This window comes from Capsella rubella, unplaced genomic scaffold (assembly GCF_000375325.1).
Source record: "Capsella rubella cultivar Monte Gargano unplaced genomic scaffold, Caprub1_0 scaffold_8, whole genome shotgun sequence".
Taxonomy (NCBI): domain Eukaryota; kingdom Viridiplantae; phylum Streptophyta; class Magnoliopsida; order Brassicales; family Brassicaceae; genus Capsella; species Capsella rubella.
Window position 1 is genome coordinate 9,867,612 of NW_006238916.1, and position 22,001 is coordinate 9,889,612.

The window sequence follows — 22,001 nt, forward strand, 5'->3', positions numbered from 1 at the left end:
GATTGGCGTAAGTTTCAATTTCCCACCCCAAACGGGGGTGTAAATGTACTAAAATATAAATACGGGGTAGTTTAGAAAATATAAGGCGTCAAGTCAACAATGAGTTAGGAAAGCATTATTCTAGCATCCAAACAAGACAGATGCTCTCTCTCGTTCTTCTTCGATTCGCTTGACACAACTTCTTCTCTCCCTCTCTCTCTCTCTCTCGACTCTGTTAAATAGGAGATCAAAATATCAGCCATGGACAGAGCACAGTTGATCTTGTTAGGTCTACCTATATTCTTATTTTGTTCGGATCTCTTCAATCTCTTCACTCCTCCGCCTCCTAAACCTCAGTCTCACCATCCTCATCAGCCACCGCATATACCTCACCAGCATCGTCCTGCTTCCATCATCCCCGAAACCCTTGATTTCCCTTCACAGGTGAAGTTTTCTTTTATATTTTCGTGTATTTCAACTTCTTCTCCTTCCGCTTATGTTCTCTCAGTTTATCTCCCTTTTAAACGAATCTGTCTTTTGTAGAAGACAAGTGGCTTAGGTGCAATTGGATATGGACATACTGTAGAGATCAACTTCTGTGTCTCCTGTTCTTTCAAGTAATTCCAATTTCTTACTTTGAATATACCTTAGATTTGCCATTTCGATTTTATTGGTTTGTCCTGGTTCAACGTTCCTCCTTGTAATTTAGCTTCGGGTTTCTTGTATTTCACTGTGATTAGAGAACCTCTTAACGTGGTTTTTAAGTAAAGGTTCCCGTGGTGAGGGAAAACTACTTAGATAATTTGGACACTGCTCGAGTCATTGCTCAATAGTCAGATACATGAACATCTTAGTTTATCTTTTGATAAGTTTCAGCGTCTTCAAAGAAGTAATTCGTTGCCTCTAGGCAGTTTACGGATTGATTCATAAACCTATTAGAGGTTTTGCAACCCCGCAAACCTGTCCCAAACTGTAACTACATCATTATTACTTATGTCTAAACTGATTCTATTTTTTTTTTTTTCTACACTTGTTCGTGGTGTAATGTTTACGCGTTTATATATGAAATTGGAGTTTCCATGGATTGATTATTGATCAAAGCTACATCGTTTGCAGTTCTTGAGGGTTTCTTTTTTTTTTCCTTTTGGGGATTCACAATAGCTGCGATGTGAAAATATAATGTTTAGATTAGAGATATGTGGGGATTAGGGATATGTGGGCAGGTAAACTTTTTAACTTTCTTAAACACACATCATTGGGGATGATTCTTAGATGTAATAAAATATGGAAAAAAACCAGATTTGTTTCTAAGATATGACTTCTTTGAAAACTCTTTTGATTGTTAGACTTATTATACCTTGTAACATTTTGTAACATACAAATTCTTGATCATGTTGTATGTTAAAAGCTGATTATACCTTTTGAACTGCTCGGCAAAAGGAATAAGTAACTCTAGCTTTTAACAACAGGGTGACTGGTGTTCTGTATGTTTCGGACGTGTGCTCATTCCAATTTTTTAAATTGCAGGGGAACTGCAGTCACCATGAAGAAGATGTTAGAGACGGCTTTTCCTGGTTTAGATGTGATTCTCGCAAATTACCCACCACCAGCACCAAAGCGCCTTCTTGCTAAAATTGTGCCGGTTGCTCAAATGGGAGTTATTGGTATGATTGTTGCAGGTGATCGTATCTTTCCCATGATTGGAATTGCGCAGCCACCTGCCTGGTTCCATTCCTTGAGGGCCAATAGATTTGGATCCATGGCTTCCACTTGGCTTATCGGAAACTTTCTGCAGTCTTACCTTCAAAGCTCAGGCGCCTTTGAAGTTATCTGCAACGGGGAACTCGTTAGTATTATTAACAGTTCAAGATGATTTTTAGATATGTTATTTATGGTTCAAGATGATTTTCAGATATGTTAAGGTCAATCAGTCAACAGTAATATGTACGAACTGGTGCTTCTTTTTCAGGTGTTCTCTAAATTGAAAGAAGGCAGATTCCCAGGAGAGATCGAGCTGAGAGATCTCATCAGTAAAACTTTAACAAGACCGAGCATCATCTACTGAAGTAGTATCAGAAGACAGAGCAGGTGGAACCTTCCGTGAAGTTCTACAAGTATTTTGACACGAGATGGTGTTTCAATCTCATGTGCCTAAAAGTGTCTTTATGTTTAAATTTAAAGCTTTTGGTCTGCTGGTTTAGTGGCTTACCTTTTTGGTTTAACTAGAGTTCACTCTTTGATTCAAACATGTTGCATACACACACTTTGGAAAATAAGGCTGATACCAAATCACAGCCATTTTCAAGGGAAAAAATGGAGAAATGGCCGATAAAAAAAGACTAAGAGAAATGCTTATAAAAAATATACAGATTAGAGATATTAATAGATACGGAGGTTACAGAAACTAATAATAATTTTATATCAGACAATCTGAAGATGCAGACAAGACGAGTTCTGTTCTTCTGACTGAGATAAGTAAAAGTCAGCCTCTACCAGCAACACGCTGGCCGGTATTAGCCGGAGGAACACCGGGATTGTGTTTAGGATTTGCAGACGGATCACCATAATCCTCGACGTTCACCATCAACGACCTTCTTTCGAATCCATTATTCTCATCAAACCCTAGAAAACCAAACGAAATCAATCAAGATATAAGAGAATCAGAGTGAAACGAAAGCAGAAGAAGAAGAATAAGAGGTATAATACTACGAACCTGAAACGGAGACAGAGCTACGGGCTAAAGATGTAATAGTAAGTGTCAATAAGAGACATACAACAAGACGAACTACAAAACTCATATTATCCCTATCTTTTTTTCTCTCTCTCTCTGTCTTGATAATTCTTTTCTTTAGAAAGAATCTTAAAAAATAATGCTTCAGTTACAGAATCGTGTACGTCGTATATTGTATTTATAAAAGGAAACGTGTTTAGTTGTGTTTATCCAAACTGATTTTTACTTCTCAAAGAATCACAATGAATATATATACGTTTAACCTTATATAAGTGAGCGGAGATGGAAAAAAGGTCAGCGAAGAAGACCATGCAGATGACGACACGTGTCAAGATGAAGGCGGGAGTGGGAGATGACGTGTGCAAAGCGTGGTGCCACGTATGTCACATCAGCGCCAAGCAAGTGGAATTGTGGATGTACAAGATAGGGACTGTCACTGTTTCGTCTGTGGTTTTTGTCAACGCTTCATTACCAATTTTTTCTCCCACTCCCCTCCCAAGTCCCAACCCTTTTTTGTTGACTTCTTTCTGGCTTTGCTTATTTCTTTATGGGTTCTTTATTTTTCTTTTGGTAAAAATTCTTTATGGGTTCTTCTTCTCATGATACTTCGGTATGCATTTCTTGTGGATCCTATTGGGCTAATTGGAGATCCATATTGGATCCGTCTAATGCTTTATACAAACTGATAATGGTATGTTACTATCGAATAGGATGATTCTGTTTTATTGGTGCAATTACGAATAAGTTCTTTTATTTAAAATCAAAACACATTTTGATTAATTTAGAAAAAGTATTGGAATTTTACGAGTGATGGACCGACAAGTAAAGATTAAATGGTATACATACCCATTTTGCATGCAACTTGGTCTCTTCGAATCTGTATGCCTTATTAGTGTTACAGATATATAAATCCGTGACGACTCAAGTGAGACCATGTCTTCAATTCATTAAGGAATATTATATTATAAGGAAAACTGTTGCTAATATACAGATTTACATACTATACCTTATATATAATATTCCAGCTCTTCATACTTAAATTGACTTATCAACTATCATCAAACACTTCATTTTTTTAAGAAAAAATATAAAATAGATAGAGATCTAATAAAGAGATAGCTTACGGCGGAGAGATGAGCATCAATGAGTCATATCCACCGGCTTTCCGGCGTGTTATCAGCGGCGGAGACCCTCTAGCAACGGCGGAGGTCGAACCTGCAGTTCTTGTCCGGGACGAGGATATCAAAATCCCGGTTATAGATTTGGAGCGTTTGGACAAGGAGATACTGAGAGAGGCATGCAAGGAGTGGGGAATATTCCGTCTAGAGAATCACGGAGTACCGTTGGCGTTAACGTCACGGCTTCAAGAAATCTCGGGCTCGTTGCTGAGTCTGCCGTTTGAGAACAAACGGGAATTGTTCGCCGCCGTTAACTCTCCGTTAACGTATTTTTGGGGAACACCAGCTCTGAATCCTTCGGGGGATGCGCTGAAGAGAGGAGCTCAAGCTTCAAATGTACACATGCTCGAAGGTTTCAACGTTCCTCTCTCCAAGCTTCCAACTTTTAGTACTTCTTGTGATGATGGTGATGCTCACGAGCCAAAGCTCGAGTCTTTCAGGTAACACACGTCGTCGTTTTTGTTTTCCTTAATCGTTAATAATTAATTCCGCAATTAATCAATCAACGTTAAAGTACTCAATAATTAAAATATAGGTGTAGCTAGCTAATGTGCATGTGGACTATAGTATAAGACAAAATATTTATTTGTTCTTATACGGCAATAACAAAAGATAATAAATGAATTGTTCATTCTATTTTGTGCATAGTTTCTATTTCAAAGATCATACATTTTTGTAGTATGTGTAGATCGAGATGCATACGATTTAGATGGCCTAGTCGTCAACGCTCCAATGTCACCACTCCTACCATGCATGTCCACCTAGGATCCGATGCTAGCTAGACATTTTTTTATAAATAAAACAGTGACTAAAGGAAAAAAACTGTAGAGTTGAGGAGAAAGGCAGTATTGACACGTGCATGGTGTTTTGATTGACGAGATGTTTACTTTTCATCGTTTAATACGTTTAAATATAGTGCTGGTTTTATTAGACGTTTTGGGAAATCCTTCCACTAGACCAAAGTTTGTGGTCACTAAAACTCACTATATCCTTACTAATTTGTTCCATTTATAAACTCAAATAAATTGTGGCAGCATCTCTTTTTTTGGAATATATAGTATGCCGGCTGCACATCATGTCGACCTCAGCTTGTTCACACATGCATGCATGTACTCTTCGCATAATGGATCAACTTGTCTAATATCTAATCTCTATTGCAGAGTGTTGATAGAGGAATACGGAAGGCACATAACTAGGATTGCTGTGTCTTTGTTCGAAGCGATAGCACAAACGCTGAGCCTACAATTATCCGGTAACCGGAGATCAGAATACTTATCGGAGTCGACAGGGCTAATACGGGTTTACCGGTATCCCGGGAGCTCCGATGGAGCAGCCGGGGAAGCTCTAGGGATGGAAGTCCACACGGATAGTTCGGTTATCTCGATATTAAAAGAAGATGAGACTGGCGGGCTTGAGGTCATGAAAGGTGAAGATTGGTTCTGTGTAAAGCCTGTTGCTAATACTCTCATCGTCAATCTTGGAGATATGATGCAGGTAATTACAGTGTATTCATATGAGTTTGGTTCAGTTGTTTTATCATTTGATTTTATGTAATATACGAAACTAAATATATACAGGCGATAAGCGATGATGAGTACAAGAGTGTGACGCATAGAGTGAAAAAGAAGAACATGGAGACGGAGAGACACTCAGTGTGTTATTTTGTGTTCCCAAAGAGAGATTATGTGATAAAGTCATCTAACTATAAGCCGTTCACTTACTCTGAGTTTGAAGCTCAAGTTCAGGCTGATGTTCAGTCTAGTGGAACTAAAATCGGCCTTCCTAGATTCAGACCAAATTCTCCATTGTTTCTGTCATCGTGTCGCGAAATTTAGTATGGTTTAACAAAGCTCTAATAATAAGTATTTAAGTCAGAAAAAGTTTGTAACGCTGTCTCATCGTGTTGGGCAAATTGGAAGTAGCTAGACCATTCATTTTTTTTTTGCAAATTTAAATTTGTTCCTTAGTTTTAATTTGGATCATAATGATCATTTTTTTCTACAATTTTTATGATTTTAGTAATACAGGAATATTGATAATACAAATTGCATGTTCATGTACCTAATCAGGTTTTGCATAAAATTCTACCAAACCAAATGCAAAAGCATAATCAAAGATTACGTATTTTGCCAACATAAGGGAACATAACAAAGGTGCAGCACTGACCCAATCACCAGGCCACATATATTCCCCAATTTTGTTTATAAGTTTATAAAATATTACTGTTAATGTCCATCCATATATATGACATTTTGACCCAATAGAAGTCCATCTATTTAGACTCAAACAAAGAAACCTATATCGTTTTAGGTTGAAAGGCCCCATATCTTTAATTATGACTTTATCTATTTCCGTCTTCGAGCATCAAATAATTTATGGCTGACCGGGTCCTGATGATTTCAGAACTTGATAATAAATATAGATGTTGTGGATAGCAATTTACCTTCTAAGAGATCGGTAGAGAGCAAATTTAATCTACAACATCATCTATCTATATATTGTTTGTTAATTTGAACTACAATGACGACGATCCATCTACTACTTTACTATGGTGATAGTGATATTTCAACAAACGGTATTTTAATATTGTTTTATGGCATAAAGCAATTTTACTTTAGTGATAATTGCCATTAATTATGAAGCAGTTTTGCTTTAGTATCATAGTGTGAATTGCCATAATGAAATTTGTGCGTTAGTGACTTAGTGTGTAATGCCATAATTGATCAATTGGCATTAGTGGTTAAAGTGGACCATAACAAGAGCTTAAACAATATTTTACATTTTTCATCAACTGTTTGAACAAATCACATTTTGTATAATTTTGCTGATATTATCGTGTGGCTTCTTAGTACGATCACTAACAAATGGAGTAATGTGTACCGTACCGACACCTTAACATTTCACACCAAAAAAACGTGTATACCGACAATAGTTTATTATTGACACGATCGAGTGATAAATGAACATCATCCACGAAGCAACTAACGAGGCTCCAAGACAAACCGCATAAGCAGTCTCACGTGCTTGTAGACCTCCCCGGCACGATCATGGAGCCACACGGCACGAATACCTGGCCTGACCTCTGACAACGGAAGACATATCTGGCCAGCGAAATCGTTCTGAGTGTTACTGTCGTAGTCTTTGACTGTTATGCATAGAAGCGCTAACTCAGGAACACGCAATGGGAATTCGAACTCCTTGTCCCAAATTGGAAACCATTCATCTGTATCTACTTCTGTTCGGTAACTTGCTGTGTCCAAAGGAACCCCTGCGATGCCGACCTGAAAGACAAACAACTCAAATGTGTGAGTCATGTCCGTTGACGTAACACGCAAGAATCCTATCGAACCATACATGTTTTTTTTATTCCAGGCTTCCAGCATATGTATGGGTACTTGCCTTTGCGTAGAAATCCGGAGGAGAGTATCGATCAAAGTGATCTAGAGGAAAATCCATATTCCATCCTTCTCCAGTGTAGATCTTCACCTACTCATACAAAAAACGTTAAGATGCTTTCATGCTCTTCAAAAAACGGAAACATAAACTTAGAAAATACAAAACAAATTAACCTTAAGAGTTGTCTTGATCGGCAGGTTTTGACAACAAGGGTCAAATATTTCACCTCCAGGACCACTGGTGAGCAACACATCAGGCTTTTTCACATAACCACATCCACCGTTGGCTTTAAACATTCCTTGCATCATCCACAAATGCCTCCCATGACTCTGCATTTACACACAGTACAAAACAGTTTATAGTTGGTGTTTACTATTGAAAGACTCTGTTTATAGTAGAGAGGATAACGTTGAAACTATTTACTTGCATATTGAAGGCAACCATTTGAGCACCATGAATCCATCCAACCATAGGATCATAGTTTGATGAGTCGAATCGAGTAGTCTTGGGAAATATCCTCAGAAGATTCCTCTGCGTGAACTTTACTAAATCAGATCCACGGGTTTTAGCCAGAGTCTCAAGCCACTGCTCGCTCATGCTTAGCCGTATGACTCGGTTAGGATCTCCGTTCAAGCAGTTCTTCATTCCTCCTTTGCGGTTCCCAGCGTGAATCGAGATTAAGTCTTTGTATTCGACAGCTACACTATCCTCATCTTCGTCTTGAACCTGTTCTTCTGCATCTGCAATTTTCTGTCACAACACAAAAAAAATCTTATAAAACATCAAGAAACGATAACGGTTACTTTAACTCTGTTTTTGCTTTCTTACTTTAGCTCTAACGGATTCATCAGTTGTTGAACCCTGAGAGACTTGAGTCTGAAGATACTCTTTAGGTGGCTTTGTTGAGATCAAAATCTTTTTCTTGAGTGATTCTGGTGAAGGGAAACACTCTGTATATTCGTCGGTACATTGAAACAAAGATTCTCCAAACGTCTTACTCACCATCTACAAAGATTTTCACCATCAGTCAAGCTCAGTTTTCCGAACAAGATTTGTGTGATTGATCAGAATCTTACCTTAGCGACTTTCTTCTGAAGATTTGGAGGCAAATGGTCCTCTAAGGTAAGCACAACAGGATAATCAGACACCTCAAACGCGTTCTCCTTAACAGCGTCAAGACATTTCTGCAGATCTTCACAACTCGTTAACGTCCTGAAATCATCAGCAAAGCAAATCAAGAAAATACCTTGAATGATGAAGTGATTCAAGAAGGGTTTATAGATGGTAAAGATTCAAACCCGCCGTGACGAACTTCAGCTTCTTTTCCAGAAGAGCTAGGCCATAAATCAAGCTCAATTACACGAACTCCTTTCTTCAGAGCTGCCACAATCGGAACGATGCTGCTATCACTGTTCAGCTGATTCCCAGTCAAGTAAGAGTTATGTCCCGTGTACAAGAAGTAATGCGACAAAGGCTGATTCATGTCTTGCCAAACCTGAAACCAAAAATTCATGAATCCCATAGTTAGGATATAACTCTCAAAGTAAAAAACAGATATTACTTATATCCAAAAATATTAGAAAAAACCTCGCGGGAGAGAGGCAATGGGGAGTTGAAATCACTGAGGAGATAGCGGTAGAAGGCTTCAAGATGAAGTCCACGAGGATGGAAAAGGCCGTGGTGTTTGAGCATGTGGAAAACATCCTTGACGTAGTTGATGTCAGCGTGTTTCTCTCCTTGAACTTGGATGACGAATCTGAGCATCTCATCCGCAGACATCCTGTCGTCTTGGGAGTACTCATGGAAAAGGTTCTTGATTTCTTCAGGTGGCTCACTTGATTTCACCTTGAAGCTTCGTATACAACAGAAGCACACTTTGAATGATTCCTTCATCTTCTTCTTCTTCCTCTTTTACAAGTTAAGCGAGAGAGAGAGAGATGATAAAAACAGAGAGGTTTGATGTTGTTCTCTTTTGTGAAACAAATTTATATATCTGAATGAACCATTATAATTAGAGAGAATCTATGAATTTTTCTTCAAGTACAAAAATAGTAAAAAATGGAAAATGGAAGTGATTTGTCGGCTGCCGAATTAAAGTTGGTATTAAAACACAAACAGAGCCGTTGACTGAGAGCAGAAAAACAGAACCGTTGACGAAAAGTGAATTAAAAAAAACGTGGCGAAGTGTACAGCCCAATTAGCTGAGAAACTGGTGGTACGCGTGTCACCGTAGAGTTTGTGATTAGCCAATCGTTTTTTTATCGTTGCGCGAAACAGCTCATATGTTGTTTTTTACTTTGTTTTGGCTCTCAATTATGTGTAATTGTCAACACAACAATATATTATTTGTCAATATTATTGAATTTTGTTGTCGATATTATTAAATGATGATGTGATTGTAGCTCACTGCTCATTTAAGTCCATGTGATTTCTATTCTCTTTTTTTTTTTCCTGAAAATATCTATTCTTTGTCTTGCATTTGTTTCTGTTTTATTCTCCATTATATTTTCAGTTGTCGAAGAATCTATTGCTTTTGTTGTTTGTTGTTGTTCTACATGATTATCTAAAATTCCGCCGAACTTTCATGTAAAAGACATCAACAAAAGTCACAAAACATCATCCATGTTTCTTGTTTCGGCCAATTTAAGCATGGAAACATATCAGAAAAAAAGGAAGCGTGTATATTGTATAGTGTACGATAGTTGTATAGTGTACGATAGTTGTATTCCGTTTTTTTTAATACTATACTAACATGAATATGCCCATTTAGGCCCAATCCCTTAACTTAACAAGGTATGCAAAATGTAATTTACAAAGGCCCATTAGTAAAAAGGCCCAGATATATATATATATATATATATATATATATATATATAAAGTGTTATCTTTCGTTTTCGTTAGATTCAAAGTGTTGTTGTTGTCTAGGTTGTCTAAGAAGCGTAATCAAAGCCTCAGCTTTTAGCTTAGCACGACTCGAGCTACTACTCTGCGATAAAGCCACGAGCGGAGGAACGGCACCTTCACGAGCCACCATGGTTCGATAGACAACACTCTCTTCACAAAGCTTCAACAGTATCGATGTAGCCATCTCCTTCTGTCTCTGCGTTCCCGCTTCAACAATCTCGACTAGCACCGGGACACCTCCTTCCTCCACCACCGCCGGCTTCGATTCCGGCTCCGACATTAACAGATTCATCACAAACGCGGATTTATCAACCATCTCCGATTCAAAATCTGCCATCAACTCAACCAAGGGCTTCATAATCCCAGATTCCACAGCTCTGAGTTTGTTCTCCTTGGTTGAACACAGAGAGTACAACGCCGTAGACGCGTCTTTCTTCGCTCTGAATCCTCCGTTCTCTAGGAGGTTCACGAGCAGAGGAATCGCTCCAGATCTTCCGATGGCGGTTTTGTTATCCTCCGATTGAGATAACCGGAGAAGAGCACAAGCAGCGTTCTCTTTAGTCGTCGGTGTTCCTAATCTCAAAGCCTTAACGAGCGAGTTAATAGCACCGGAAGAAACAATCATATCTTTGTTCTCATCGCAGAGCGAGAGGTTCAAAACCGCAGTGACTCCGTACTCTTGAAGCTGAGGATCCGAAGAAGATATCAGAGAAATCAACGGTTTAATCGCACCGGCTTTACCGAGTTTGATACGGTTCTCTGGTTTGTCCTTTGATAAGATTCTAATCTCCATAGCAGCTTGCTTCTGCTCCTCGATCGAAGAGGATGATGACTCGAGATGCGTTACGAGGTATCTGATCAAATCGTCGGAGTTGTCAATGGCGCAAGAGAGGAAGAGTCCTCTTCGGCTCTCGGGTGACATCGTTTGAAACTCGCCGGATCTGTCGCTCTTACAGTCGCTAAAAACAGAGGAATCTTCGTTGAGACTTGAATTGATGAAGTTACTATGGTCCAAGTATGTGAAACTGTTGTAATTCTCCATTTGCTATGAGATTTTTTCAGGTATTTTTGATACTCACTGCATTAAGACATGGGCTCTGGGTTAGTTATTTAAGTGTCCTGGGATGCAGTTGCAGAGAAAGTGAGAAACCTCGATAAATTATGATTTGATTAATTTGTAATTACATTCCCCACCAATACCATCATCAAGTTTCAGTGTTATTCTAGAAGTCATATAAACAAATCTGTTGTCAAAAGAGACTAAGTCAACCAAACAGCGTAAATTTTTCAATTTGTCCGTGTTTCCATATGCAGAACATAAAGAAAGTTTCAGCCTTTTTATCTTCAGCTTTCAATCCGATTTGGTGTCTGAAAGGGAAATACTAATTAAAAATACAATTTTTTTGGTTTATAGATCCACTACCAAAGTCGTTCAGTAGGTGGTATGATACACATTGATGGGGGTGCGCATACTAATGAGAATGTTTAAGTACTGTACGGCTATTGGGTTGCTGACTTGCTGTGACATCCATTTGTTTGATCATTGATTTTGTATAGTCTCTAAACTACAAAAGTACAAACTCTCTGGATGATGATAATGAATAAAGAAGAAGAAGCTCTGTATTTAAACGAATTGAAACCGCATGAGAAGTGCAACTGCAACTAGTCTCTCGCCTTTGCGATCATACAATGGAACAGAACGTATGCCCTGTCTCAGCTCTGTTACAGGCAAACATGTCTGGCCTGAGAAATCGTCCTTCTCTGGCATGTTGTAGTCGTGTACTTCAATTCTGAGCAACGCGAGCTCGGGTGCTGTTAGATGAAACTCAAACTCCTCGTTCCAGAAAGGCTCCCAAGTGTTGTCTTCTTTCTTTGTTTTCTTCATTACCTTATCAGCTCTTACTCCTGTTATCCCCACCTGGTTTCTCACGATAGTGCAATTTACATGAAACACAGATAAATACAGAGCCACAGTACAGAATCAAATAATTTCAAGTAAGTTGCTTACCCTTGTGTAGAAGTTAGGAGAAGACCAAGTGTTGAAACACGTTCTTTGGAAACCAGAGTCCCATCCTTTTCCCATGTATATTTTCACTTTCAGAGTTGTTTTTACGGGTAATTTCGCTTTCGGGTCAAACACTTCTCCACCGAGGCCATTGTTCATCATAAAATCCGGTTTTTTCACGTACCCGCATCCACCATTCCCTCTAAACATACCATGCATCATCCAGAGAGCTCTTCCATAGCCCTGAAATATTAAGAGACCCAAGATGTATCAGTGTGCTGAGATTTAAGAGGTCAGATGGTTAAAAAGGCCAGAAAAACTGCAAACCTGCATGTTGAAAGCAACCATTTGAGCTCCGTACATCCAACCGTTGTAAGGCCTGTAGTTGGAGGAATTTACTCTTGTGGCCTTTGGATATATCCTCAGCAGATTCTTCTGTGTGAATCTAGATTATGATTGTAGTGAGCTTAGAGAAAGAACAAAATAACTAGCTCAAAAGCAATTGCCCTTTTAAAGGCATGTTATACTTACTTCAGGACTTCGGTTCCATACATTTCAGTGGCTTTCTTGAACTTCTGCTCCCTCAAACTAAGCCGTCTAAATCCACCATTATCATTAGTAAGTGAATCCTTCAATCCATTTTTAGCATTTCCAGAAGGAATGGCTATCAGGCGACTGTAGGTGACAAAATCCAAGTTGCTGGATTCTTGATCAGATCCATCCTTTTCATTTTTGGTCTCGCTTGTTTCTTCCTCGGTCTACACAAGTCATTGCATGTAAAGAGAGATATCTAAGATGACACAGAGAAACTAAAACTCCTAAATTTGAAATGCAGAAGTACCTTCTCATCATCTACTTTGTCTGTTGAAACATCTGATGACGCCTTTCCTGATACATCTGACTCAGAATCCTTCTCCTTTTTTAAGTTCCCTTTAGGAGGCTTTGTAGAGATCACAACTCTATACTTGAGATCTTCTGGTGAAGGGAAATCTTTTAAACCGCTAGACTCAGGAAAATACAGCATATCCATGAATGTCTCTTTCATCATCTGCAGCAATATATAAAAGGAAAGAAAAAACTTTGTCAAAATCTTCAAGAACTTCTGAAACTAACACGGCAATGATTCCTCAGTAAGATCTAGAACGCACCTCAGCTGCTTTGGCTTGAAGATCTGGGGTCAAATGATCTTCCAAAGTTAAGATCACAGGGTATGGAGATGCAGAAAAGGCATGATCTTTAATAGATCTCAAGCATTTGATCAGATCCACTGGAGGTGTCCATGCCCTAGAAGCAGTAAACATACTCTTTTGTTTTCTTCGACAAAATTTCAACCTATAGATCTTGGAATATACATCATAACACAAAGACATACCAGCCGTGGAGAACAAGTATGTCGTCTTTAGTAGAGTTAGGCCACAGGTCAAGTTCAAGAGCTCGAACTCCTCTCTTTAAAGCCTTAATGAGAGGTACATCACTGCATTCGCTGTTAATCTGATTTCCAGTCAGATACGAATTATGGCTTGTGTAAATGAAATAGTGGGACAAGGGAGAGTCCATGTCTTGATGCACCTGAATCAACAAAAGCTCAAAGATTGAAACTTTCCATTTCGCGAAAGAAAGACCTCAATCGTCAGGAAAGAAAATACCTTACTGTCAATTGGATGATTCATATCATCTGAGAACAAGAAACTGAAGAAATCATCAAGGTTCAGAGTATGCCTCAAAAACTTAGTGATATGATGTCTAGCACAAGTGATTCTTTCTATGATCTTCTCTGCATCTGAAAGCGACACTTCAGTCTCGTCTTGCGCCTCAACCAAGAACCGACATAGCTGCTCTGCCGTCAGGTGGTTCCTGCCCTCGGTATACTCTACAAACGTTGTCACTACATCCGGAGGTGGAGCTCCTCTGTTTATCCTGAGCTTGTCATTGCAACACAAACCCATTTTGTATCTCCCCATATCTTTCTTCATCCCAGGTCTTTGTATCCCCAAATCGAAATCTCAGCTCGAGAAAAGGCCACAAAATACTTCACAATCACACCAGCCAGTCTCTATATATATATTTTCAGCTCCTGGAATCTCTTCAAAAAGTTCCTGCAATTTAGTTAAATAACAACTCCTGCATATTTGACATGATCTTCATAGTCATAAATCAACTACAAATCGTTCTTTTTCCTTCCATACTATTTTATAATTATAGTGGTATGCCTCTTTTTGGTCAGTGCTCTTAGCTTTCCTCTTCCTTTTCCATATATTCCCAGCCCAGAGACTCATGTTGAAAAACCTCGCTTTCCAAAAACCAGCTTAAACAATTATTATGGTATCTAATTCCAGAAGCATATGATGTAGCTTAAAGAAGGTTCAAGGATTCAACGACGGGGTTCTTAATACTTTTCATTTTCTTTCTTTCTTTTCACATTTCACGGTATGCAAACTCTTTCAAGTCACTGTTAAAACGCTCATAAAGTCTTTGAAGAATCTCAAAACATTTGTAAGTTACCAATCTCTCCAAAGATGAAATCGAATCAAGAATCTGTCTTTCTTCACTAATAAGCATACATGGGTGGTGTGGTCTTTGTTTATGGATTAAGAATATATACCTTTGGATTGTTAAATATAAAGCAACTCTAAAAAAAGTGATTAATTAACAAAAAGAGATTTATATATCAACAAAAGATTCCAGAATATATACTCTACCTCAGAATTTCACGTGTTTAATGCAGCAAACAGAGAGACAAAGGCTTAAATAACTAAAAGTTAAGCTAAAGATATGAAGCTTCTTGATATAAGTCCTCATGCATATAAATAACTACTTTAAGCTATCCAATACGAAATAATACAGATAAAGAATTAAGAGATTAAGTGTTTAGATAAAATGAGAGATGCTTAATGTTATTCTAACTTTATACGAAGTTCTTTGTTTTCTGTTCTTAACTTCTTATTGAACACAACTTCATGTCAGACCAAGAAACTGTTAACATAAATAAAATAAACCATAAAGGACAGGAATTTCAGAAGATCTATATATTTCTCATGTAAAGATCAATATTTATTCCTCAATGAAGATGCATAAGACACATAAACACACAACATATCAAATAAAGGTAAGAAGATATAAATCTAGATGGATACACGCACCAAAGATGGCGTCTCAGACAAACTCGAAGCGCATAAGAAGCCGTGTGGAGCTGTATTTCACTCCCTTTCGATTAAAGAGTGGAACAGCGCGTATGCCTTGCCTCAACTCGGACACTGGTAAACAAGTTTGACCTCCAAAATCATCTTTTTCATTTGCGTCGTGCTCATGGACTTCAACACGGAGGAGAGCAAGTTCAGGAACTGCTAACGGGAATGTGAACTCCTTATTCCAAATGGGTGTCCATGTATCATACTCTATTTTTGTTTTCTCCATCACCTCATCAACAGGTGCTCCAGCAATACCCACCTGAATTGGCCGAGTTAAATGTCCGTTTCAATCAAGATGAAGGAAAATGGAAAAATCAAGATTGGCGTTCACATACCCTAACGAAGAAATCTGGAGGAGAATAAAGATCGAAGTGAGTTTTTTTGAAGTCTAGGAGCCATCCATCTCCCATAAAGACTTTCACCTGAGATTGTTAGATGATAAGCAAGAAAGTGTGGAAGGCATAAATGAAGGAAGCAACGGATGTTCAACTCTATTGCCTCACCTTTAAAGTTTTTTTTGGAGACAAATTATCTTTGGGATAATAACCTTTTCCATTAGGACCTACATTCATAAGAAAATCTGGCTTTTTGACATAACCGCACCCTCCATTTGCTCGAAACATTCCTTCCATAAGCCACAGTGCTCTGCCATACCCCTACATTTATGTTCTCAATTATCATCAAGCTTCATCACAGTAAAACGTGGATGACGTAGAGGAGTGAGGATTTGAGACAAACCTGCATGTTGAATGCAATCATTTGAGCTCCGCTCATCCAACCGATCTGAGGTTTATAGTTTGAAGAGTTAAACCTTGTGCCTTTCGGATATATCCTCAGAAAGTTCTTCTGAGTGAATCTGCTCAATTGTGAGGATTCTAAAATATTAACTTGAAATACAAGAAGCAAACACTAGCCATATATTGCTTATTTAGCATGTGATATTTATATACCTGATAACATCTGCACCATACGCCGCTACAGCTTTCTCCAGTAATTGCTCACTTAGACTAAGTCGCCTGATTTTATTTGGATCCACCTTTAAAGCCATTCGTAAGCCACCTTTTGGCTTCCCTGCATGGATGGCAATAAGACGCTTGTATTCTGGTGCTAGTAATTGGCATGAAATATCAGACTCACAAGAGCCCCTTTCTTCATCATCTTGATTGAGATCATTTATACTGCTTGTAACCTAAAAGTAATCAAAAGCAGTATGAATTGGAGAAAATGAACATTGACAATCAAAACAAGACACTTGATGCTAAGAGTATTTGCATCAATTAGTATATAGTTGAAGCACACCTTCTCAAGATCGGATTGCGTAGAAATAAGATCTTCTGGCTCTTTGCCCCATACATCCTCATCTGACTCCTTCCCTTTCTCACCAGTATCTTTATCCTTGGCATCGTTAGCTTCTAAGTACTCTTTTGGAGGTTTTGTTGATATTAGAATCTTTCCCTTCAACTCTTCTGGTGAAGGAAATTCTTGACAACTTTCAGAATCATGGTAATACAACATATCACCAAATGTCTGAGTTATCATCTGCGGAAGCACAAAGAATATGCGGCGTTCATATATGCATGAATGGAATCATGAACTTTATGGTCTAAAGACTATATAGGTTGAAAAGAAAAAGAACCTTGGCAACTTTAAATTGAAGTTTTGGCGTGAGATGGTCTTCTAGAGTAATAATAACAGGATACTTTGAAGTAGCAAAGGCATTAACTTTAATTGATTCCAAACATTTTCCCAGTTTCACCTCCTTCGTCAAGGTCCTGTAGTGTGATAAAAGTGAGAAACAAAACAATAACAGTCCAAGGAACCAACCCACAAAAAGCAAGACCCAAAGTGAATATACCTTCCATGCTTAACACAGACATCATCGGTACCACGTGGCCAAAGATCTAACTCAACCACTCTCACGCCTCGTCTTAATGCATCTGCAATGGGAAGGTCACTGCAGTTGCTACTGAGCTGATTTCCAGTTAAGTAAGAATTGTGGCCTGTGAATATAAAGTAATGTGACAGAGGAGCATCCATGTTATGATGGACCTGAAAAAGAATATACCCAATAATGGTTAAACCAACCACATCCTCAACTTATCAGTGAAGAATTGATATTGCTATGCTGATTCCTGAATCTTATAGCTAGAGAGCTAAAAGATATGCAGAAGTAAGCAACTTGAAATATTCCAAAATGGAAACTTCTAAATTTAGACAGGTGAATCAAACAGTCGGATTCTTGTAATTCAGCAGCAGCAGAGTACATATACACCACGAATATAGAAAATTTACCCCCTTAAATGACTCATAAGCACTAAGAAGCTATCAAAAGAGGAACTTGCTAAATAAATGATCATCATGCTATTTTACGCCAGAAAATCCAGAAATTGGCAAAATAGAATTAAAAGAGTCAAATAGCTATGGTCTATGGGGAGGAAAAAACCCCAAAAAAACAATGTTGAAAGATTTTTCCGGTAAAATCAACAGCACAAGTCATAAACTTTCATTGTCAAACTTTATCAAGAAAACAATAACGATCAATCCCAGATTCCGAAAAAAAATCCATACTTTTTTCTCCCATTTTCCCAGGAAATGAAAAAAAAAAAAGAGAGTTTGACCAGAAAATATTAAAAGTGGAAACCTGATGGGCGATGGGAGGATTAAGATCAGTGGAAAAAAGGAAATAATTGAAATCCTCAAGAGTAAGGTTTCGTCTGGTGAACTTTGCAATGTGGTGTCTCCGGCGAAGCACCTCGTCAACGATCCTCTCCGCTTCCTCGAGAGTGGATCCTCCTCCTCCTTCCTCCGCCATGAGCTTCTGTAGCTGCTCCGGGGACATATGAGCTTCCCCCTCCGCGTATTTATCGAAAACAGCTCTGACGTCGTCAACAGGACCAGGCTCCGTCATCCTGAACTTCCTGGTGAAGACCAGACAGAATTTGTAACTGCCCATCTCTCTTTTTCCCTCCATCTATGATTCTATGTCGTCGTCCTGTTCAGATCCAAGAATGTGAAAAGGTGATACCCTTTTTTTCCTCTGAATCTACTTAAATACTTCTCAGATCATTTTCCTGAATTTAATGTTTTTTTTTTAATCTCGTAAACATTTCAGGAAGAAACCTCGTCAAACCTCTACACGCTCACACCTGAACACAAAAAACAAAAACAAAAACTTTTCTCTTGAGAATCTCTCGGTTTTTGAGATATTGTAATAAATTTATAAACCCAGAGAAAAAAATGGACTAATTTAAAGGGATGGAGTAAAAATAGTAGTTTACTGAAGATATATACGCCAGGTGTTAATTGTTACAAAGAAAAAAAAAATGGACCATCATTGTGTTACAAGTGTGAACACACACACACATTTGAATAACAATATTCACATATGTTGAAATAGCAAAGCAACAAAAACAAAGTAATGAAAAAGGACTAAGCTTCAATGGTGGGGCAGATGCAGATCTAACGCATTAGTTGTGCTTTTGTTTTGTCTTTGTTTTACTAGTCTCAACACAACACGTATGCATAGTTCCATATTTGAAATAAGTCCGAGACTATTGGTTCATAACTTCATACACAATTACTTATCATCTACAAAATATTGAAAAGTAAAAGGTTTTGAAGTTTGATGCATGATGACCTATTCTAGATCCACTGCACGATTACACTCTCGAGAGTTTCGTACATAAAGTTGATGATTACTTAAACAAAATAAAGATGTGGGATTGTCGGTATAGAACTGATGAGTACCAGGCCAAACCGTATAGTTAGTTTTTGAAAGGATCTTTCAAAGGTTTGGGTAAAGATCTTTCAAAGCTTTGGGTAAATGATGTTTACACGTAATACACACGGCCAAGGTAAATAAATATCATTTTTGAACCAAAAAAAAAAAACACACATTTCAGATGTCGGCCAAGAAAACAAAAAAAAACAAAAATAGAGTACGTAGTTAGATAATTAGATATGTTGAAATAGCAAGGCGACAAAAGGAAGAAAAAAAAAGAAAGTGTAAAGGGATTATAATGGTGGTGGTGGTGTAGATAGATAGAAAGATGCAGGTCTATTGTCTTTCCAAATCCTCTTTTAGTTTGGCCAAACGTTCTGAAATTTTTGTATCTCTCTTTTTGTTATACTAACTAAAGTAAAAGAGACATATGATAATGATATTTAGTCGTTACAAAACTAATCTTGTTTATTAAAAGTGTGATCTACCAAAAGAAAAGCAAGTATATTGGAAGATTTGGACTGGCAAAGTTGACAATATTTTAATTAGAATCGATATTCTTAATGTGATTAGAAACGTGCTTAATTGAAATGATACTGACATTATTAAATGTTTATTATAACGACGACTTATAAAAAAATTTCCTACCCGAAAGAATAATGTATTAGCTGGAACATCATATGTAAATCAATGTGACATGCTTATTTTACTGGTGTTTGTTTAGTCTTTTTTGACTTAGATTTACAAAAAGAGTTATGCGTGATAAATAATGTATTATGATTCGATCCAGCCTTAACTGTCTCTTCCCATTAGAGTAATTCACCATGTCTGAATAGTTTTTCTGTTTTCTGTTTTCTTATCAGTTTGTTTGTATAAGGACGATCAAGTCTTTCACGTTGATAGATTAATGGGCTTTAACCAACCTACTCTCGTTATCCTAGCCCATTACGCTTCTATAAGAATCCGGGGCCCAAGTATAATTATATACCGATACGCCACGTGGCATGGTTTAATTGGATATTCGACGTGGTTTTGGTGTACAGAAATTAAAGGTGGGAAAAAGAAAAAAAAAAAGGGAGTCACGCGAGAAAAAAAAACACTTTGTACGGTGCGAGATGGCGAGCTCAGTGACGCTGCTTCTATGGAGTCTTCTTCTTCTCGGTACCATAAGCTCTATTGAGGTACATTTTCTTTGTGTCTCCTTGTCACTATTTTATGGGTTGCAGCAAATACTTTCGATTGAGTTCTAGATTTTGCGCGATCTATATAGATTTTAATATCAAACCGAGTGAGATTTTGTCTAAGGTCTTCATGTTGATTATTTTGATTCGGTATGTTTGATTAATATGAGACCTTTCTGAGATTCGAATCAGCATCTCATACTCGTACGATCAGGGAACGAACCTTGCTTTTTACTCTCATCGCGAATTGTAGTGTGTTTGAGATGTGAATCCGAAGGAGGTTTGGCAAATGGTTGAATCACGGACGCAAGAGAATCAGGAAAGTGGATCAACCATAGATAGTTATTCTGAAGTTTTGAATTTGGTCCTTGAGATATGATTAGAGATTCAACATCATCAAATTGGTATATATGGAGAATAGCTAGTTCTGCGCGGAGTCCGCCTAATGTGTGTATATTTTGACCACTTGCTTGTGTTTATATTGATCTCTGGATGTCTTTCTTCCATGTGTTTCAGGCTAAAAAGTCCAAGGAAAACTTGAAGGAGATCACACACAAGGTTTTTTTCGATGTTGAAATTGATGGGAAAGCAGCTGGTATGACCTTGTTCCTGAGTTCATTTTTATGATGCCGTCTTGGTGCAATTAGTTCTTGCGCTATATCTCCCCTGAAAACATCTCAAACCAATTGATGTTTTTTTTTCCAGGTCGTATTGTCATGGGTCTATTTGGCAAGACAGTCCCCAAAACTGTTGAGAACTTCCGAGCTCTATGCACGGGTAAGATTACAACATATTGCTCATTCTCGATCATCATAACATGGCCCAGCAGTTTATCAACCTTGATATGAATACTTAACTTTAAATGTTTACTCACAGGGGAGAAAGGAATAGGTAAGAAAGGAAAGGCTCTCCATTACAAGGGGAGTTCATTCCATAGGATCATACCAAGCTTTATGCTTCAAGGAGGTGACTTTACACATGGAAATGGAATGGGAGGAGAATCTATCTATGGTGAGACCTTTGCTGATGAGAACTTCAAACTAAAGCATACTGGTCCAGGTGAGGGTTTTTTTCAGTATTCTGTGTTTATGTTGTTATCGACTCTTTCCCTGTGTGAGTTTTTACCCTGATTAATTGCTTTCTTTTTTCACAGGGTTCCTATCAATGGCAAACGCTGGCCAAGACACCAACGGATCACAATTTTTCATCACCACTGTAACAACCAGCTGGTGAGTACAGAATCAGCCGATTTTTGAACACATAAAGCTACCTTCTTGATCTTTCAGTTCTTTTACTTTCAAGTTGTTTGACTATGAGTGGGCATGTTGGTACTTAAGCTTAGAGCTTCAATTTCGGGATAGAATTCTCGACATGTGGCTTCTGTCTTCTGATCAGAAAGTTTTGGGACTTCATACAGGTTGGACGGGAGGCATGTAGTGTTTGGGAAGGTAGTGACGGGAATGGATGTGGTCTACAAAGTTGAAGCCGAAGGAAATCAGAGTGGAACTCCCAAGAGTAAAGTTGTGATTGTGGACAGTGGTGAGCTTCCTCTGTAACTCATCCGTCTGATTCTTCATTGATGGGTATGCTTTAGTGCTTGAATACTTTTGTGTCAAAAACAACTGTCTTTAGTCACTTATGAATGATTCTACAGCTATGGCCGTTTAGCGGGTCCGTTAACAAGTCCCTAATAAGATCACATAATAGTTTACGAAAAA

General features: G+C 38.1%; 8 protein-coding genes across 8 annotated transcripts; 3 read left to right on the top strand and 5 right to left on the bottom strand.

The window, feature by feature from the left end:
* The first annotated feature begins 155 nt into the window (after positions 1-155).
* Positions 156-2,240, top strand: LOC17876833 (selT-like protein). Its single transcript, XM_006280999.2, has 4 exons — positions 156-423; positions 523-596; positions 1,507-1,825; positions 1,949-2,240. The coding sequence occupies exons 1-4, from the start codon at positions 241-243 to the stop codon at positions 2,042-2,044; spliced, it is 672 nt and encodes a 223-aa protein (XP_006281061.1). The 5' UTR covers positions 156-240; the 3' UTR covers positions 2,045-2,240.
* An 88-nt stretch (positions 2,241-2,328) lies between these two features.
* Positions 2,329-2,929, bottom strand: LOC17874701 (protein PSY1). Its single transcript, XM_023787757.1, has 2 exons — positions 2,693-2,929; positions 2,329-2,601 (listed from the first exon to the last, which is right to left on the bottom strand). The coding sequence occupies exons 1-2, from the start codon at positions 2,775-2,777 to the stop codon at positions 2,462-2,464; spliced, it is 225 nt and encodes a 74-aa protein (XP_023643525.1). The 5' UTR covers positions 2,778-2,929; the 3' UTR covers positions 2,329-2,461.
* A 788-nt stretch (positions 2,930-3,717) lies between these two features.
* Positions 3,718-5,861, top strand: LOC17875619 (gibberellin 2-beta-dioxygenase 8). The gene is made up of 3 exons (XM_006280637.2): positions 3,718-4,328; positions 5,049-5,382; positions 5,466-5,861. The coding sequence occupies exons 1-3, from the start codon at positions 3,844-3,846 to the stop codon at positions 5,721-5,723; spliced, it is 1,077 nt and encodes a 358-aa protein (XP_006280699.1). The 5' UTR covers positions 3,718-3,843; the 3' UTR covers positions 5,724-5,861.
* An 836-nt stretch (positions 5,862-6,697) lies between these two features.
* Positions 6,698-9,237, bottom strand: LOC17876826 (phosphoinositide phospholipase C 1). Its single transcript, XM_006280192.2, has 8 exons — positions 8,872-9,237; positions 8,583-8,779; positions 8,361-8,496; positions 8,113-8,289; positions 7,708-8,034; positions 7,458-7,613; positions 7,288-7,374; positions 6,698-7,169 (listed from the first exon to the last, which is right to left on the bottom strand). Exons 1-8 carry the CDS (start codon positions 9,175-9,177, stop codon positions 6,870-6,872), a joined length of 1,686 nt encoding a protein of 561 aa, XP_006280254.1. The 5' UTR covers positions 9,178-9,237; the 3' UTR covers positions 6,698-6,869.
* Positions 9,238-10,165: 928 nt separating this feature from the next.
* LOC17875699 (U-box domain-containing protein 4) lies at positions 10,166-11,481 on the bottom strand. Its single transcript, XM_006280653.2, has one exon. The coding sequence runs from the start codon at positions 11,228-11,230 to the stop codon at positions 10,166-10,168; it is 1,065 nt and encodes a 354-aa protein (XP_006280715.1). The 5' UTR covers positions 11,231-11,481.
* Positions 11,482-11,704: 223 nt separating this feature from the next.
* On the bottom strand, positions 11,705-15,051 carry LOC17876894 (phosphoinositide phospholipase C 5). Its single transcript, XM_006280165.2, has 8 exons — positions 13,840-15,051; positions 13,566-13,762; positions 13,342-13,477; positions 13,035-13,241; positions 12,725-12,951; positions 12,521-12,638; positions 12,197-12,436; positions 11,705-12,106 (listed from the first exon to the last, which is right to left on the bottom strand). Exons 1-8 carry the CDS (start codon positions 14,164-14,166, stop codon positions 11,813-11,815), a joined length of 1,746 nt encoding a protein of 581 aa, XP_006280227.1. The 5' UTR covers positions 14,167-15,051; the 3' UTR covers positions 11,705-11,812.
* Positions 15,052-15,196: 145 nt separating this feature from the next.
* Positions 15,197-18,810, bottom strand: LOC17874958 (phosphoinositide phospholipase C 4). Its single transcript, XM_006279425.2, has 9 exons — positions 18,023-18,810; positions 17,237-17,430; positions 17,018-17,153; positions 16,681-16,920; positions 16,332-16,570; positions 16,120-16,237; positions 15,885-16,037; positions 15,717-15,803; positions 15,197-15,640 (listed from the first exon to the last, which is right to left on the bottom strand). The coding sequence occupies exons 1-9, from the start codon at positions 18,350-18,352 to the stop codon at positions 15,347-15,349; spliced, it is 1,791 nt and encodes a 596-aa protein (XP_006279487.1). The 5' UTR covers positions 18,353-18,810; the 3' UTR covers positions 15,197-15,346.
* A 1,359-nt stretch (positions 18,811-20,169) lies between these two features.
* Positions 20,170-22,001, top strand: LOC17875268 (peptidyl-prolyl cis-trans isomerase CYP20-1). Its single transcript, XM_006281056.2, has 6 exons — positions 20,170-20,283; positions 20,800-20,878; positions 20,989-21,060; positions 21,160-21,342; positions 21,437-21,512; positions 21,701-22,001. Exons 1-6 carry the CDS (start codon positions 20,218-20,220, stop codon positions 21,837-21,839), a joined length of 615 nt encoding a protein of 204 aa, XP_006281118.1. The 5' UTR covers positions 20,170-20,217; the 3' UTR covers positions 21,840-22,001.

Bases quoted from the DNA above. Each gene is read 5' to 3' on its own strand.
- LOC17875268 (XM_006281056.2), top strand. From the start codon at position 20,218: ATGGCGAGCTCAGTGACGCTGCTTCTATGGAGTCTTCTTCTTCTCGGT. The intron at 20,284-20,799 runs GTACATTTTCTT...CATGTGTTTCAG, and splicing joins GTACCATAAGCTCTATTGAG to GCTAAAAAGTCCAAGGAAAA. The intron at 21,343-21,436 runs GTGAGGGTTTTT...CTTTTTTCACAG, and splicing joins ACTAAAGCATACTGGTCCAG to GGTTCCTATCAATGGCAAAC.
- LOC17876826 (XM_006280192.2), bottom strand. From the start codon at position 9,177: ATGAAGGAATCATTCAAAGTGTGCTTCTGTTGTATACGAAGCTTCAAG. The intron at 8,035-8,112 runs GTAAGAAAGCAA...GTGTTGTGACAG, and splicing joins ATGAATCCGTTAGAGCTAAA to AAAATTGCAGATGCAGAAGA. The intron at 7,170-7,287 runs GCAAGTACCCAT...TTTGTCTTTCAG, and splicing joins CTCCGGATTTCTACGCAAAG to GTCGGCATCGCAGGGGTTCC.
- LOC17874958 (XM_006279425.2), bottom strand. From the start codon at position 18,352: ATGGAGGGAAAAAGAGAGATGGGCAGTTACAAATTCTGTCTGGTCTTC. The intron at 16,571-16,680 runs GTGTGCTTCAAC...GATTACTTTTAG, and splicing joins CGCAATCCGATCTTGAGAAG to GTTACAAGCAGTATAAATGA. The intron at 15,641-15,716 runs GTATGTGAACGC...CGGCCAATTCAG, and splicing joins CTCCAGATTTCTTCGTTAGG to GTGGGTATTGCTGGAGCACC.
- LOC17875619 (XM_006280637.2), top strand. From the start codon at position 3,844: ATGAGCATCAATGAGTCATATCCACCGGCTTTCCGGCGTGTTATCAGC. The intron at 4,329-5,048 runs GTAACACACGTC...TCTCTATTGCAG, and splicing joins CCAAAGCTCGAGTCTTTCAG to AGTGTTGATAGAGGAATACG. The intron at 5,383-5,465 runs GTAATTACAGTG...AAATATATACAG, and splicing joins ATCTTGGAGATATGATGCAG to GCGATAAGCGATGATGAGTA.
- LOC17876894 (XM_006280165.2), bottom strand. From the start codon at position 14,166: ATGAAGAAAGATATGGGGAGATACAAAATGGGTTTGTGTTGCAATGAC. The intron at 12,952-13,034 runs GTACTTCTGCAT...TGACTTGTGTAG, and splicing joins ACAAAGTAGATGATGAGAAG to ACCGAGGAAGAAACAAGCGA. The intron at 12,437-12,520 runs GTTTGCAGTTTT...TTAATATTTCAG, and splicing joins TGGTTGCTTTCAACATGCAG to GGCTATGGAAGAGCTCTCTG.
- LOC17875699 (XM_006280653.2), bottom strand. From the start codon at position 11,230: ATGGAGAATTACAACAGTTTCACATACTTGGACCATAGTAACTTCATC.
- LOC17874701 (XM_023787757.1), bottom strand. From the start codon at position 2,777: ATGAGTTTTGTAGTTCGTCTTGTTGTATGTCTCTTATTGACACTTACT. The intron at 2,602-2,692 runs GTTCGTAGTATT...TTGGTTTTCTAG, and splicing joins TAGCTCTGTCTCCGTTTCAG to GGTTTGATGAGAATAATGGA.
- LOC17876833 (XM_006280999.2), top strand. From the start codon at position 241: ATGGACAGAGCACAGTTGATCTTGTTAGGTCTACCTATATTCTTATTT. The intron at 424-522 runs GTGAAGTTTTCT...TGTCTTTTGTAG, and splicing joins CCCTTGATTTCCCTTCACAG to AAGACAAGTGGCTTAGGTGC. The intron at 1,826-1,948 runs GTTAGTATTATT...CTTCTTTTTCAG, and splicing joins TTATCTGCAACGGGGAACTC to GTGTTCTCTAAATTGAAAGA.